General features: G+C 47.5%; 1 protein-coding gene across 1 annotated transcript; it reads right to left on the bottom strand.

Moving 5' to 3' along the window:
• Window positions 1–3,403: 3,403 nt before the first annotated feature.
• On the bottom strand, window positions 3,404–15,262 carry LOC112109889 (zinc finger protein Gfi-1). Its single transcript, XM_026655576.1, has 6 exons — window positions 15,168–15,262; window positions 14,216–14,418; window positions 8,168–8,583; window positions 7,940–8,077; window positions 5,563–5,728; window positions 3,404–4,127 (listed from the first exon to the last, which is right to left on the bottom strand). The coding sequence occupies exons 1-6, from the start codon at window positions 15,260–15,262 to the stop codon at window positions 3,949–3,951; spliced, it is 1,197 nt and encodes a 398-aa protein (XP_026511361.1). The 3' UTR covers window positions 3,404–3,948.
• Window positions 15,263–15,841: the final 579 nt, after the last annotated feature.

The following is a 15,841-nucleotide window of genomic DNA, read 5'->3' as shown; positions in this document are numbered from 1 at the left end:
AAGCAAGAAAGTACTAAGAATACTCTGCTATTGTTACTCTAACCAAAGTGCAACTTTCAAACACATTACTACTCAAGTCCTGCAGGCTATTTGTCAGTACTTATTTAGGGAAAAACCCCACTGGCTTAAATGCAAGTTTTGCCTGAGTAAGGCCCAAGACCTGGAAGAATTGACCTTAGACTTACATGAACTAAAATAAAATCAGAGTGTTATCTGCTTTTGGAAACTCGCTATATTAGAAAACATAGATGCTACTTGCATAGTTTAATGTCAAGCTATCCTAGACATCAGGGTGGAACTTAATAAAAGTTGCTTCATTTCCTCCTGCTGAATTAGTTGATCCTGCTAACTGATTTGATTAAAGCAGTTTTACCCCAAGTAATTGGTGTGGTTACTGGCCACTCAACGCAGCTTTTGGTGGCTAATTAATAAGTCAGGTAACTTGCCAGAAGTAAGTATTTTTATAATATCAAGAGGAGGTAGATTTTTTTTCTCAGTTGTTCCAGCCATGTTTTTTAAAACAATCAGATAAATTCACCTTGTTTTTAATGGCCTGAAGCCTGATAGCTCTGCACATTCGATAGGTAATTTAATCATCACTGGTGTGGATGAACAAAAACGCAAATTAACTCCTGAAAGGCTTAGTCTTCCCTTAGACAGCTCTGCCTTTCCACTCTTATGCAGGCACTGAGCTTCACCAACTGGTTAGCTGGAGGTGTTATTAAAAATTTACAGAGAGAAACAAAGGTGTGCTCTGGTGTCTCCTATTACCCTTTCTACTGTTACACTGGCAGACAAAAGGTCTGGAACCTGCTTCATGAATAATGAATCATGTAATATGCATAATGCATTTTTAATGGAACTAAGTAATAACATTAAGACAGATATTTGCAATCTTCAAATTTACACTCTAACAGTCTCAGTAATTTGTTCTGATTCTTCACCAGTTAGCTTATTAAAGTTATTTTTGCCCATTCATTTCAAATAGCTAGCCTTGAAATTGTCATTCTTTATGGACCTGAGCCTGCGCTTCTTTGAAGTCAAGGGAAGACCTCCTACTGGCATCCCTGGTAAAGAATCCAGCGTTGTATGCACAGTAGAGGGAATTTGTCACTATTCTGAATCCTGGTGGCCTTGCTTAATTTTAACTTGGTCCTTTCACAAGTAAAACCCACCCTGGTTGTGATGGGCCACATGCCTGAGTAAAGACTGAATAAGGACTTCTAGATTTGGTCTATAGATAGCAGGAAATTTTAAGTAGAAACCTATTTTTCAATCAGTTCATTGTATTTCCCTCTGTAAAGCACCCAAATCACTACACTTTTTAGGCTCTTTGGTTAGCCTGCCAGGCTTGACCTTCTTACTTCTCCCCTAGGCTAGGCTAGGCTTCTGTCAACATTAGTCCCTGGCTAGACATTGTTCAGGTAGAGCCCCTGCATCCCAGTTCAATGCTGCAACCTGGTACCTAAAACTTGCATTTGCCATCAACCAAATCAAGGTAAGTGCTGAAGGTTCAGGCTGCCTGAAGCACTGGGGAGCTCTAAAGTGCTTTAATTTGGAGTCATCTTTCTGACGATGGTGAGTCTGCTCATGAGTGAAAAGAATCCCTCTGAAGAGTGAAAGCGGAGAGTATTTCTGCTGGAACTGAAATCTGAGGTCAGCAGGAGAGTCCCCACTGTGAATTCACTTATCAATATTCCAGCCTCCATTCAACGTCTGCTTACTGGTTTTCCTCTAAAGCCAATTTAAAATATTTTCTTGTCACCTACATCCAGCCTACACCTCATTCCCCATAACTTGTCTCTCACTAGTGCTGCCTCCAGTGCTCCCCGCTATGCCTGGACTATCCTGGGTCCTGTATGCCATGTCACCTCTTTCTCTCTTCCTTCAAATACCTTCCCAAAACCCACTTTTCCCCTAACAATTACCTGATCTCCTGTGCCAAGCTTATTGAGTATCCCTCCCTACATGAACTATTACCAAGATATACAATTACAGAATATTATTGTGCATACCCTTCCCCATCTCTGCTTGGCCTGCTGTGACCCTGTTCCTTTGTGTCATGTCTTTCTGTGCTTAATAAAGGCCCCGACCATGAAAGCACTCATACATGTAATTTGATGCATTTGAGTAGTCCCACTGATTGAGTTCAATGGGCCTCCTTGTGTGTAAATTTACTCACATATGTATCTGCTTGAGGAGAGGGCCTTCAATTGACAGCTCTGTGAGAAAGGGCTCATGGGTAAAATTTCAAAAGTGAATCTGTAACTTAGGTGCAGATTTTTAAAGGTACTCAGGCATTGCTGCACTCACGGTTGCAAGGCCTAAGTGACTTAAGAACATTAGTCTCATTTGATTTCAATGGGAGTTGGGTGCCTAAATACCTTTGAGGATCTAGGTCTTAGTGCCTACGTCCCATTGACTTTCAATGAGACGTATGCTCCTAAGCCCCTGTCTCTTAGCTTCTTAAATTTTTAGGGCATTTTTGAAAATCTGCCCCATGTGTAAAGTGCCATGCCCGCCTATCACAATATATATGGATCACTTGATGATTACCTGTTCTGTTCATTCCTTCTTGGGCACCTGGCATTTGCCACCGTCGGAAAACAGGATACTGGGCTAGATGGACATTTGGTCTGACCCAGTATGGCCATTCTTATGTTCTTATACAATGTTGCATAATAATAAAGAGTGAAATTTCCTAACTCTGTTGAACTTCAATGAAAATAACTATAGAGGATCCTCAATACTTTATTAATTTAAAACATTATTCCAATAAATATGTACCAATAAACATAAGACACTCCATAAAATCTAAATAAAGACATTTACAATCCTGCCAACAAAGTAAAAACAGCATATTTTTCCACTGAGGTACACACAGGGTCATTTAAGGCAAATTCAATCAATTACAGGTTCATAATTATTCCTGCCCACCCTCGGCATGGTAGCATTTAAAAATAAAAATAAAAAACCCTAATATACAAACAAGTCTATCAGGAACTTGTCAGCTCCTTCCCAGTTATTTATAATCAAACCCAGAGTGCTGGTGCTGATGGTCATTCTGGACAGAAAGCCCGTGCCTGCTATTTGGTCCTGTTCTTTTCAGTCGGGGCAATCTGTTGTTCTCAGGAGTTCCTAGTTATAGGGCATTACTCTGTGCTTTGGCTTTTCCTGTTGAGTCCTTCATAGGCTTCTCCTTCCCCAACTGATGTAGAGCAAAATCCCAACCTTTTCAGACAAGCAACCCCACTCCTAACACACACACACACACACACACACTCACCCAACCAGGCCTTGTCTATACAGACAGACAGAGAGAGCTGGAAGGACAGGAGACAAGGGCCTGACTCTCTTCTCACACTAGTTTTACAGCAGTGTAAGTCCCGATTTACACCAGTGTAAGTGAGATCAGAACCAAGCCCAAGCTGATTCCTTGGTGCTGAAAGCTGCGAGATATCAGTCCAGCTCCTCCACTACAAGCCCTCCAGACAGAGAATGATCAATAAAGCTATTTAACAGTTAAACTCAACAAAAGCAAGCACTTTTCATAACATTACCTAACAGCTCAGTGTGTTTATCATGTAAACTCTGTTTCCCTGCAAGTTAATTTCAAAAATAAAAAGATGAAGGAATTCATCTTTGCCATGGGTGAAGGACTTTCCAGCTCACCGATATTTTCTAGCTTATCCACACTTGGAGCTTCAGGTTTCAGATGGAAACATTTATTTTCCAGTGTTGTGAGAGAGAAAGCCCAGCCTTTCAGATCCACTTTCAGAGTCCTTCTGGTTGAACTTTCAAAGCTGTGTCCCATCCTATCCTTCCTGAGATCCTTCCCCAAAAAGTAATGCCAGGGTCTGTGCTAAAGGGCATGACTCAGGGACATCAGGGAAGCAAGGGAGTCTCTTCACATAGTGTTGTAGGTGCTTTCTGTATCGCAGCTGGGTCTCATTTCAGACCGTGTTGTGTCTCCCGATGTCTCCTTAAATCCACCTTCCTCTGGAAGCCTTTGCCACATAGATCGCAGCCAAAGGGCTTGAAGCCGGTGTGCTTACGACTATGGGTGATGAGGTTGGAGCTCTGGCTGAAGGCTTTCCCACACACCTGGCACTTGTGGGGCTTCTCACCTACAAGGAGAAGGGGATAAAGAGGGCAGGCCCCATATTAGACAATCAACATAGCATCCAGGCAGATCCAGGACAAACGAGCCATAGTCAATGCGCCCCATGCTTTGAAGGGATTACCACGCTGCAATATTGTCATCTCTAAGTGACCACAGAACAGGGTCACTCTCCCTAGGACAATACTATGGGTGAAATCTTACCCCATTTAAGTTAATGGCAAAACTCCCTTTGATTTCAATGGGGACAGGACTTCAACCTATGTCTCATTTCAGTAATGTATGTTACCAGATTCTGGTCTCGCTTATGCCAGTGTAATTCCAGAGTAAATCCATCAGTTGATTTAGAATCTGGCCAAAGATTTGGCCAATAAAGTCCAATTTAAAAAAAACTAATTGTCTTTCTTCTTCTCTTCCCCCATCCCATTTTACTATTTAAATGGTTCAGCTGAACCAAATTTTTCAAATGTATCCACTAAAGTTTAGTTTGTCTCAACTTGAGACAAATTCTAAGTCAGCCAATGGGTTTACTCTGAAGTTACACCTGAGTAAATGAGACAACTTTATAATAATAATATTTAAGTTTGTTTTTCACAACCACTTGTGACCTTTTTGAAAGTCAAATACTTTGACAAACAGAACTGATTTTATATACGTATATTCAGATCACTATCATTTTCGATGATTTAAATCCATGATGCTAGCAGTTTGAAAGGGAAGCTTTATTTTTAAAGATCCCTGAGAAAACCTGCTGCCTCTTTCAACAACATTCTTTGAAAAATGCTTTCCTTGAGTAATTTATCTGCAGTGTATTAATTTCCATATTCATTATCACCAACAATGAAACTTGAGAACTATGCACCTCTCCTCCCATTATATGCCAGACTGCAACCATTTGATTGGAAAGTCCGGGTGGAAGCCCAATAGATAGATAATCTCTGAGTAAATATTTAGACTGAGAGTTGGACCCTGGGCCCTTGAGTTTAGTGTTTAATCTAGAGGAGGAGGCTGCTGCTGCTGCTATTGTAAAGTGGCAGGCTATGCAGATGGAGATGCAGCGGTCAGATTCACCTGTCATTTTCCAAGGGCCATAGCTCTAAATCAAGGCCATATGAATATACTGCTCTACAAATCATCTTACAGAGAAGCCCTTCTGAATAACCACAGGGAGGATCCTATTAAAGCAACACTGATTGGACAGTGAGGATTTCAGGTATTAAACAGAGGCTGTTCATGAAACCAAGTTCAAATTTCCCTTCTTTGCACCATTGCTCCGCTTGGGTTTCCACAATGTGAGCTACCCCGGTAGGGCAAGGGCCTGGCAGAGGGAGCTGCATGCACTGGTCTGGCTGAAGATGAATGGATTGGTGGGAGGAGAGAATCTCCTTTTCAGAATCTATTCTAATGAATAGGGGCTGAATGCCAGCTGCTGCAGGGCTGACCTGTGTGAATGAAAGTGTGTTTCTTCATGTCAGATTTCTGGTGGAACCGTTTCCCACAGTACTGACATGGGTAGGGCCGGGTGTCCGAGTGAATGAGCAGGTGGGTGGACAGGGTGGAAGATCTCTTAAAGCTCTTGCCGCAGATCTTACAATCAAAGCTGCGTTCCTGCAGAGAGAGGAAAGACACACACCCCGTTATGCCACTCCCAAGATCTCTTCGCAATGCAGTTAGCCTGCCAGTGCATTAACAAACACCCCCATCCCAGGAACCACATCCTCCTCCCCAGTACCCACTAGGCCCAGTGGAGGCACTAACCTTGGCATTACTGCCCCACTTGGTAAAATACATCCTTGATTCACAGTCAGATAAATTCACCTTCCTCCCAATTCTATGCACCACTCAGACCTAGTAATGTAATGGAATGGCTCTTCCAGACCAAGGGACTGTGTGGGACTAGTTACTTTGGTGCCCCAGACTTTGCACTACATATGTGCACATTCCAGGGGGCTCCAATGGAGAAGCCATAAGACTTCGCTGAGCAGCCTGATGGCCACAATACAGCACAGTGGGGCATTTGGTTAATGACATTGCAAGGTACAGGACCCCACCTGACATCTTAACAGTGCTGAGGACCGTGGGAAAGTGAGACATTGAGGGGAACTTTTGGATTGGGTTGAATTCTGTTGGGCAGTTATTGTTTGCTGCTAGTTTAACTTTTCATCAACATTCAGGTCAAAGGTGCCTAGGGCTTTAAGATCAGAGCCTTTCTGGTTGTTAATATTTCTATAAATCAAAATACATACACTGGAACCACCACTACCTCTCCCTCCACTCAACTTCCCGTCAGACCTTTAGATGCCCCATCACGCACTCCTCTCCTCCTTTCACCTATGCTCCCTCTCTAGACACCCCATCGCAAAATCCTCTCTTCCTTCAAGTATCAGGGGGTAGCTGTGCTAGTCTGTATCTACAAAAACAACAAGGAATCTGGTGGCACCTTAAAGACTAACAGATTTATTTGGGCATAAGCTTTCGTGGGTAAAAACCTCACCTCTGCATCTGAAGAAGTGAGGTTTTTATCCACGAAAGCTTATGCCCAAATAAATCTGTTAGTCTTTAAGGTGCCACCAGACTCCTTGTTGTTCTCTTCCTTCAGTGCTTCTTCCCCTACCACACACTCCTCTCTTCTCCCAGCACTCACTCTCCTCCTCCAAGGCCATGTTATGCTTTTCAGACACGTCTGCTTTAAGTCTGTATTTGGCAGGCAGCATTTGCTTGTTGTGCTCGGCCCCAAATGCTTCCTCCTCAGGGTTTGAATACACTGAATTGCTCTTTTTTCCACTGTTTAACTGGCGATATTTCCCTTCCTCAGACGCCCTGCAGTCGCACACTCATTCACTTGCAAATAAAACAGCAAACAAGTCTCTCTGTAACTCTGTCCTCCTGAAGCTGACTTTGGGAGGGAAGATTTGCCAGGCCAAGTGAGTGGGTGAAGGGAAAATATGGTACAATATCAGCAGGTGGAAAAAGTTACAAATCCTCCTACCAAAATTAACGGCCATATTCTTCTTGTGTGTGACTCAGATCACGTTGAGATGGGTGAAGTCTGCTCGCTACACACGACTGGGTATTCAGGTGTTCCCTGCACACACACACACACACACACTAACTAAAAAGGAGGGCAGATTCACTCCTTTTGGGGCAGGGCTGCCCAGGGGGGGGGCAAGTGGGGCAATTTGCCCCAGGCCCCGGGCCCCACAGGGGCCCCCACGAGAATATAGTATTCTATAGTATTGCAACTTTTTTTTATGGAAGGGGCCCCCGAAATTGCTTTGCCCCAGGCCCCCTGAATCCTCTGGGTGGCCCTATTTTGGGGGAGAGCTGGAGGGTGGAGACAATGAGTTTCTTTAACTGCTACAAAAGTCCACCATCCTGCTGCAAGGTCCTGACTTTGGGTGAGAGTGAGACACAAATTCATGACATGAACAGTTGTTTTATTTGTAAAGTACCATAGGTGTCCATAGCTCATTACAGACAAACACGGGGCCTGGGAAGTGTGGAGGAAGTTTTGTTAATTTCATTCTCAGTGTTTATAGTGCCTGGATCCCGGATGCCTACCTGTCACCATGTTCTCCTCATTCAATAGCCCACCTGCCACTGTGCCTCCATCAGCCTCAGCACTCTCCTTCCTCTGAAAGACACTATGCCTCTCTGACCCCCTCACCCTGAGTGCTTTCCTGCACCATGGCCCGCTCACCCTAAGTGCCATCTACCACCATTCAGTTGCCTCAGCTGCCTCTTTGGTTCTGTACCCACGGCCCTGGCTACCTGCCTTAGCACTGCATGCCCCCACCAATGTGCCTGCTCTGCTCTTACCTGGGAGTGCACAGCCTTGTGCTGCTCCAGGCTGACCGCATGGCCGAAGGTCTTGCCACACATGTCACAGGCAAAGGGTCTGGTGCCGCTGTGCGAGCGGCGTACATGCACCTCCAGGCCATGTGGGGTGGAGAAGACCTGAAGGGAGAGAGCACACAGGGGTCAGGCAGGCTAGCATGGGGAGGCAGGGGCTCGGATAGGACCGGAGTGGGGGAGGTCGGTTCCTACCTTGCTGCACTTGATGCACTTGTAGGAGCCAGTGCTGATCAGCAGTGGGCGGCACAGAAGCTCTGACTCCACCTTGATCCCACCTGGGCCTTTCTCCTGCTGCAGCCCAGGCTGGGCCTCTGCATAGAGGCCAGGTGTTGCTGCTGATGGCCGCTCGAAGAGTCCCAGCCCAGGGGAGCTGAAGTCACTATAAAGTCTCAGGGCTGAGCCACAGTCTGTACCAAAGAGGGCAGACTCCGAGCTCCGCTCACAGAAGAGCCCCAGGGCTGAGCTACGCTCCAACGTTGGGCAGGGCCTGTAGTTCTGCACCAAATGCCTCAGCTCAGAGCTGCCCAGGGTGCTCCATGCATATGGCTTGAAGGGCACTGAGAATGGGGGCGCCTCATCCAGGGAGGGGCAGACAGAACGCTCAGACGCTGTGGAAACACAAGGGGAGGGAGCGATTAGTGGGGTTCATAGCCACCACCCATTGGGCACAAAGCAGCACCTCAGAAGCCCAACACAGGTTCCAAAGCCAGAAACCTATCAGTGCTGCACACTCACTCACATGAGGGCTGCCTCTAACCTCTCACAAGGGGCAGGAGGGGGCTGTTAGCCTGCATAGCACACTATAGGCTTAATGCATTCATTGCTCCACTCTGCACAGGCTGCCAAAGCCAGCTTTTCAAAAACGGCCACTCATTTGGGGTGTCTCAGTTTTTGGGTGGCCCACTTGGAAACTTTGGCTTGATTTTCACAGATGTTGCTCACCTGCATCTCCCTTTGACTTTGACTGGAGTTTTGGGTACTCAGCACCAATGAAAAACATACCCAATATGTGTCTCAGACTGGGCACCTAAAATTAATGGCTACATTTGAAAATTTGGGCCTAAATGACTAGGCAGTAATGTAAAGCACACATAATAAATAAATAAATAAATAAATAATAAGCCTAGCTCTTATATAACACTTTTCATATTCTCCTACACATACCATTATGGACATGCCAGTAGCAGCTCCCTAGTTAAAGGTGTGTTACGTTTTACACTTTTAGCAGAACTGAAATCCTTCTGTTTCCCAATTTAATGTCTGAATTAGTCTCCAGATTTGGCACCATAAGTCTTTAGAGGACAGTTGAATTGTCTCTGTAATGTTCCTCACTTTTGCAGAGGAAACATTTTAAAATGGTCTCTTGCTGAAATGGAGATGTGTAATGCTCACATTTCTCTGGGTTCCTTTAGTAAAACAAGCATGGGCTCCACAAACTCTGAACTTCGCAAACTCCAGCCCTGACAAATATTATGAAAACCGTACGCATAAGCCACATTTAAAATTAAAGACACAAAAGAGAGTGATTGCCCTTCTTGGTCATAACCTACATGAACTGCACCACAACAGACTGCTGGAGGCTCAGATCCATCACTTCTGTTTTGCCAACAAAACGAAAACAAACATGTTCGAGTTGTTTTGGGTTTTGTGCTTTGCCAAAATTTCCCAGCCAGCTCTAACCTGAGCCAGCAGTTCTGGTCATACCCCTGGTGAGGGAGATGGGCAGCAGGGATATAGAAATGGGCTCTGGGAAAGAGCTTGAGCTCCAGAGGGCCATGAGGATTGAGCAGGGAGAGCCAAGTTTGGAGGACATGGCTGGTCAAGTGGGACTTTTGAGAAACAGGGGGGTTACCAGAGATGTGCCAGGAGATGGGGAGGAAATAGGCTTGGGGCATGTGGCTCAGAGCTAGGACATGAGACATGAAGAGATGGAACCCAACTGTCTCAGCCCTGACACATTGGACCTTAAAGGGCTCCCTGAGTACTACTGCCTTGGCTCCCCACCGCACCAGCCAGCAGCACAGGGGGAGTCAAGTGTCTCTGTGCTGAGGCATCTGTGTATCAAGGGCTCTCCACAGCATAGCTACACTATGGACTAGGAAGAAGAGGCAACAGTGGAGAGTATTTAATTCACTCTTCACATGCTGATGCCTCCACATAAAGCCATTGGGCTTCATCACCTCAGGCTGCCTGAACAACCCCACCTCTCCCTCAGCCAAACACCTCTTCCTGCAAACTCCCACTTTTATATCCACAATTACTCCCCTGGCTCCTCACATCCCCAGTCAATTCCTGGCTTCCAGAGGCAGCCTCACACCCTCTCAAAAACCCCTTGACACACCAAGATGAGGGTGAAGATATGTGGCTATGTATGCTGTAAAGGAGGGAGTTGAGATGGAAAAGGAAACTGATGAGTGGAGATAGAGCGCTGAATGACTTGGCTCTTATTTCCTTGCTTTATGTTGGTGGGATATGCAGTCTAGAAACCTCACATCAAAATAAGGAAGATTTTTGTGTGGGAATACCCACACATAACACACACACTCACTCATACAAAATGGGTCTGTAATGCTGACATGATGGTGAACACGGTTTGTCCTGCTCTGCACTGACTGCAAAGCTGTGGTCAGCAGCATGTCAGCTCTCTCGGTTCTTCACAACCAGTGTCACAGTGTTGTCACCTATTGCAATTTGATCACAAGTCTCAGAGTATTTGCTGGTTCTCTTAAAGCCCCAGCTTCCGGAAGGATGTGATTTCATCAGCATTTCAGCTTTCTTTCTGTTATTAAAGTAATTTTCAGACATTCATGGTTGGGGTGGAAAGCTTGAAAACATGACCCTTCAATGCTCCAGCACAAGAAGGCAAATCAAAATACCCCCAGGGCCTTATTTTTAAAATCTCATGATTTTTAAGACAGTCTCTTTATTTTTAGGGGTGGGGGAAGGGGCTGACTTATGATTTTGACCCCTTGGAGTAGGCAATAGGGATGTGGTAACATTGGGTAGTGAAGACCAGTCCTGTAGAGTCCCACCCACATAGATACACACCCTTTCTACGAGTGCGGGTGCCAGGGCAGAGCACCCCACACACTGGGCACACCCTCACTAAGGACTGGATGGAGTCACAGAGGCACAGCCTTGAGGTGGGGCGGGATGACACTGCTCCTCTGCCCCAGAACGCTTCCCAGCACCAAGGGCAGTGCAAACTGCTCCCTTTCCTATCCCAGTGCCTGGGCAGAATCATGTCCCGCCTTCCCTCCACCCCCCTGCTCCCTAGCCCATTTAGGCTCCCCCAGGAGCACAGGTGCTGCAATTTTGCCCGGGCTTTACATAGTTCATGCAAGCGAGGCGAAGAGCCCATCCCCCATAAGGGCTAGTGGGACTTTAGCCCTAAATGACTGAACTAATAAATGAATAGGCAGCATTCTACGTACACAAAGATACACACACAAACACACACCCCTATCTCTCTGCCTTCCTAGCTAGAGTCTTATACCTGGGAAAGGTATCATGCAAATTCAATAGCAATGATATATTTAATAGTATATATTAATATGATTTAAATTAATCAGTTATAGACTATGAATATGTATGGCCAGGTGTTATTACATACATACATATAAAGAGAGTTTATAGGTATAATGTATTTATATACCGCAGTAATTTGCATAAATACGGTAGATGTATGGTATTTATAAATATTATTAGTAATACTATAAATAAATCTACTCTATGCAAATTACTATGGCATAAATACAATATTCAGATTTAATTTTGCGCACGAATGAAATGTGAATACATATATTCGTTTTGCAGATCACATGGAATACGAACATGAATCATATTCTATTCCACTATAGGCACATAGCATATGTATTCTATAGCGTTTGTGTCTATATGCACACTCTCACTGACTCTGCCCTATATGAATTTAATTTAGAAAAGCTGTTTCTCTCTTTTCTTTCTTGTCAAGCACAGCAACGATCTTTCCACAGAAGAATAAATCTCGCCGTGAAAAATCAAATATTGCATCAATACATCCCCGCGACCTAATTAGACCGTCATTTGTCTTAAAAATTTCTGGGACAGAGAAGTTGGCGAGGGAATGGGCGGGGGGGGCGGACTGGGGAGAAAGAATTGGTGGGAGGAAGCTTGCTCTCCTGACACCGCTTTCAGGCTTGCCAGGCAGCTTGTACCTGACTCTGTATTGATGCCAATCTGGATGGAGTATTCAGTGTAACGATTTCAGCAGCGTGATTAGGGGCCACGCCTAGCGGGTCGGATCAGTGGATGCCAGGGACACCTGCAATCCCCACTTCACTCCTGGGATATGTTCGTTAAGAATTTAACGGGGACAGATCCCTCCAGTATTGATGCCCCCATCGCATAATCCGTTTCAGCTATAAAATATTATCTCATTTTGTTAAGACACTCGCTCGGAACGCACCTTCCTCGACGCACTCACAGTAAATGAAGCGCTTTAGGCAAGTGAATTTTAGGAGGGGAAAAATAATCGTGAAAAAAAACTAGGCGCAGATCTAGTGAAGACTGTCTCTCCAGTGGTCTGTGTCCACATGTTTACAGACACAAGATGGGTGAGATAATAGGTTTTGTTGGCGAAAGAGACAAGCTTTCGAGCGTACATAGAGCTCTTCTTCAGGGCTGTGTAAGCTGGACAGCTTGTCTCGCTCACCAGCAGAAGTGGGTCCAATAAAAGATTCCACCTCATCCACCTTGTGCCTCTAATATCTGGACCTGGGACCAAAATGGCTACAACAACGCTCCATATGTGTACACACTGCGGCAGGGGCGCGATCTACGGGTCCCTCTCCAGAAGCCATTAGTATGGGGGAAGAGGGGGAGGATTTAGTGTTAATTATATTGTTATTATTAATTAGAATGCAGATAACTAAGCAAACCAGATCAAATTGCATCCCCACATTTTGTCGTGTGTACAATTTTAGTTGCCTTGACTCAAACCCTGGGGGCTTTTAAAATGTAGAGCTGCTCCCCTATTAGATACAGACGTGGCTATGCAGTGACATTACAGGGACAAGGTAGGAATGAAAATCAGGAACAGGTTTTTGTTTGTCTGCGGGGGTTTCTTGATCTTGTAAAGCTGAGACAATTTTTTACCTTTCCAGCGACAGAAATTGTTGCTTTTTGCACCGAGTTTATGCACGCACACACTTTGTCTTTTTTCAGCTGCAGCTTTTTAACGGAGGCAATAAAAAGCTTTGTTATTTTTGTTATAAAACGACACGATCGTATTTTTAAATGAGATAGTATTCAAGCCAAAGTCAGGTCTGCATCTTCTCCCACTGCTCCGGCCACATCAAAGGTACAACCAGGGAGCTAGAGACAGAGCTGTAGCTATAAGTGTGAGCTTCCTGGATTTGGGGTGTTTAAATCTGACCGTCATTATGTTCATCTGTTTTTCAGGAATGCATTTTTAGAAAAGAAAAAAAATCCCTTTTTAGACAAGAAACAAGAAATAACTTGAATGGGAGTTAGGAAAGTATCTAACAGATAATGCACACACACACACACACACACACACACACACACACACACACACTTATATTTACTATAGGTGTATAGATAGCCGTGTATCTACATTTACTAGTTTTCATAACACGTATCCCCTAGCGCAGTCCGATCTATCATATAAGAAAACTCAGAGACACTGTAGCAGCCTATTATATTTAGACACCAACAAAACTAATTTTATACTCCTGTGATTTGCATTCTTCAATATTTCAAGGCTCTTCAGTCAAATTATTCTTTTATATTCACTCGTGTCCATGCTCAATCCGGGCTAGATCCTGCTCTGTATGAAGCCAACAGGAATGTTGCCCTCCGTGAACTAAAATACCTCTGGATGCATGTTTAAAACTGGAGTAAGATGCACAGGGAAGCTCATTTCTAACCCAAAGCAATGTACAGGGGTTGTCGGGATTCAGTGTAACACACAGTGGAGGCTTTCTTCTTAACAGCTACACGAACATTGGTAAAACAACCGACAGCTGCTGCGTTTGCATTCGTGCTGGTCGGTGCTATCAGCCAGGAACCCCCATCACTCTCCAGCCCAGCCGATTTCCGTGGGCTGGGACGGCCCCCGACGGCCGGCTCCCTGAGAAGAGGCTGGAGAGAAAGACAGACCCTTCCCCTGGGCTGCCAGCCGCGCCCCCTCCCAGTCAGAGACCCCAGCCCGCAGGCGGTGCCGGCTCCGGGCCCTACCTGGCGAGACGGATGGGGACGGGGGTCTCCAGAAGTCCTCGAACTCCGACGCTCTGTCGCAGACGCTGCCCTCGCAGCTGGGAGCCGAGTCGGAAGCGCCATCGACGGCCTCGCTCAGGTGGGATTCCGGGGAGGAGCGGCCCCGGGGGGGCTCCGGGTCCCGGAGGCCGGAGCTGCACAGACCCGTCTCTCCCGGGATCTTACTGTCTGCGGGGGACAGAGGCGAGAAGGGCCCTTACCCCGGGGCAGCGTCTCCCCTCAGCCCGGCCCGCGGGGCCCCTGCCTCCTCGCCAGGGCAGCGTCCCCCTGCGGGCAGCCCCGCAGCCTCGCCGGGGCCCCAGCAGCGCCCCTGCCCCAGCACCCGGCAGCGTCTCCCTCTGTCCCCGCCGCTTCCCCAGCTCAGCCCCGGCCCGCTGCTTCTCGTGGAGACCCGCAGACGCGGCCCTTGCCAGGGCTGGGCTCGGGCCGGCTGCCCAGGGGTCCCCATTCAAACACTAGCCGAGGGCAGCGGGGTCCTCGGGGCGGCAGGGGGCAGCCCCCTGGACTGCAGCTCCGGCTGCCGCTTGCCAGGCGCTGAACTCCCCCAGTACTGGGCGGGTACCTGGCAAGGGGCAGGCACGGGGCAGAGACCTGGTCGCTGGGATCCCCTGGCCCTTGGGCCGCATCTCCCCACCCCGCCTCCTCCAGTGCCCCATTGCTACAAGCCCCCGTCCCCCCCCCCCCCCCCCCACACACCGGGGCCGCGTGCCTTTGCCCCGCGAGCTCCCCCGAGCCCCCAGCCCGCCCTCCCAGGGCTCTGTGGTTGCCTGCAATGAACTGGCACAGCCCCCTTGGCGCAGGTCAGGCTCTGATCCCCCACCTCCATCTGTACCGCTCCAAGCCGTGCCCGGAGCTGCAGTGCCGCGGTCTCCGACCGCAGGTGCCCGCCCTACCTGCACAGATCTGGGCCAGCACGCTCTCCAGGCGCAGGCTGTAGTCCTCGTCCGGAGAGCGGGGCTGGTGGTAGCTGTGCGCCTTCTTACTCTTCACCAGGAAAGACCTGGGCATGGTGAGGCTGCTCCTGCAAGGCGAGGCGCCTGTCACTCTCCGCGACTGTGTCCGCGCCCCGGACACCCCAAACCACTAGCGGCGCCACCCGTGAATCGCCTTAAATCCCCAGCCTTGGCTGTGCTCTGCAGAGAGATTTGACAAGCCATTGGTTAGGGATCTCCGGGGGGACTGGGAATCGGGACAGGGCGGGGAGGGGCGAGGGGACGGGGCAGGGGAGGAGCATGCGTACAGGACGCTCCGTTCACCAGGTGGCATTCAGACAGGTGGTTTCAAAACAACGCATCTCCAGACGCATCAGCCACAAACGGGGCTATCGGCTGGGGGGGAGGGGGCTGTTCGTTTCTTAGGTGTCTCCAACCAGTTCGGAAATCAAACCCGCAGCGCTGCGAAGGAGCGACACTGCTCGCTCACTCTGTTGTTACTCAAACGCGGGCGTTACGCAGTCCTCCCCCCCATCTGTCATCAGGAGGGTGGGCTGGTGGGAGAGGGGCTGCTTGCAGCGTGTTGAGCAACAGGCATCCAACAGACGGGGAGAAATAACACGCTAGTCTCCTTTTGCACCATCCTCACCTTGGA

Source organism: Terrapene carolina, unplaced genomic scaffold (assembly GCF_002925995.2).
Source record: "Terrapene carolina triunguis isolate 2854851 unplaced genomic scaffold, T_m_triunguis-2.0 Scaffold210, whole genome shotgun sequence".
NCBI classification, from domain to species: Eukaryota; Metazoa; Chordata; order Testudines; family Emydidae; genus Terrapene; species Terrapene triunguis.
The sequence above is the reverse complement of the archived record's forward strand: the minus strand, read 5'-3'. Positions and strand labels throughout refer to the sequence as shown.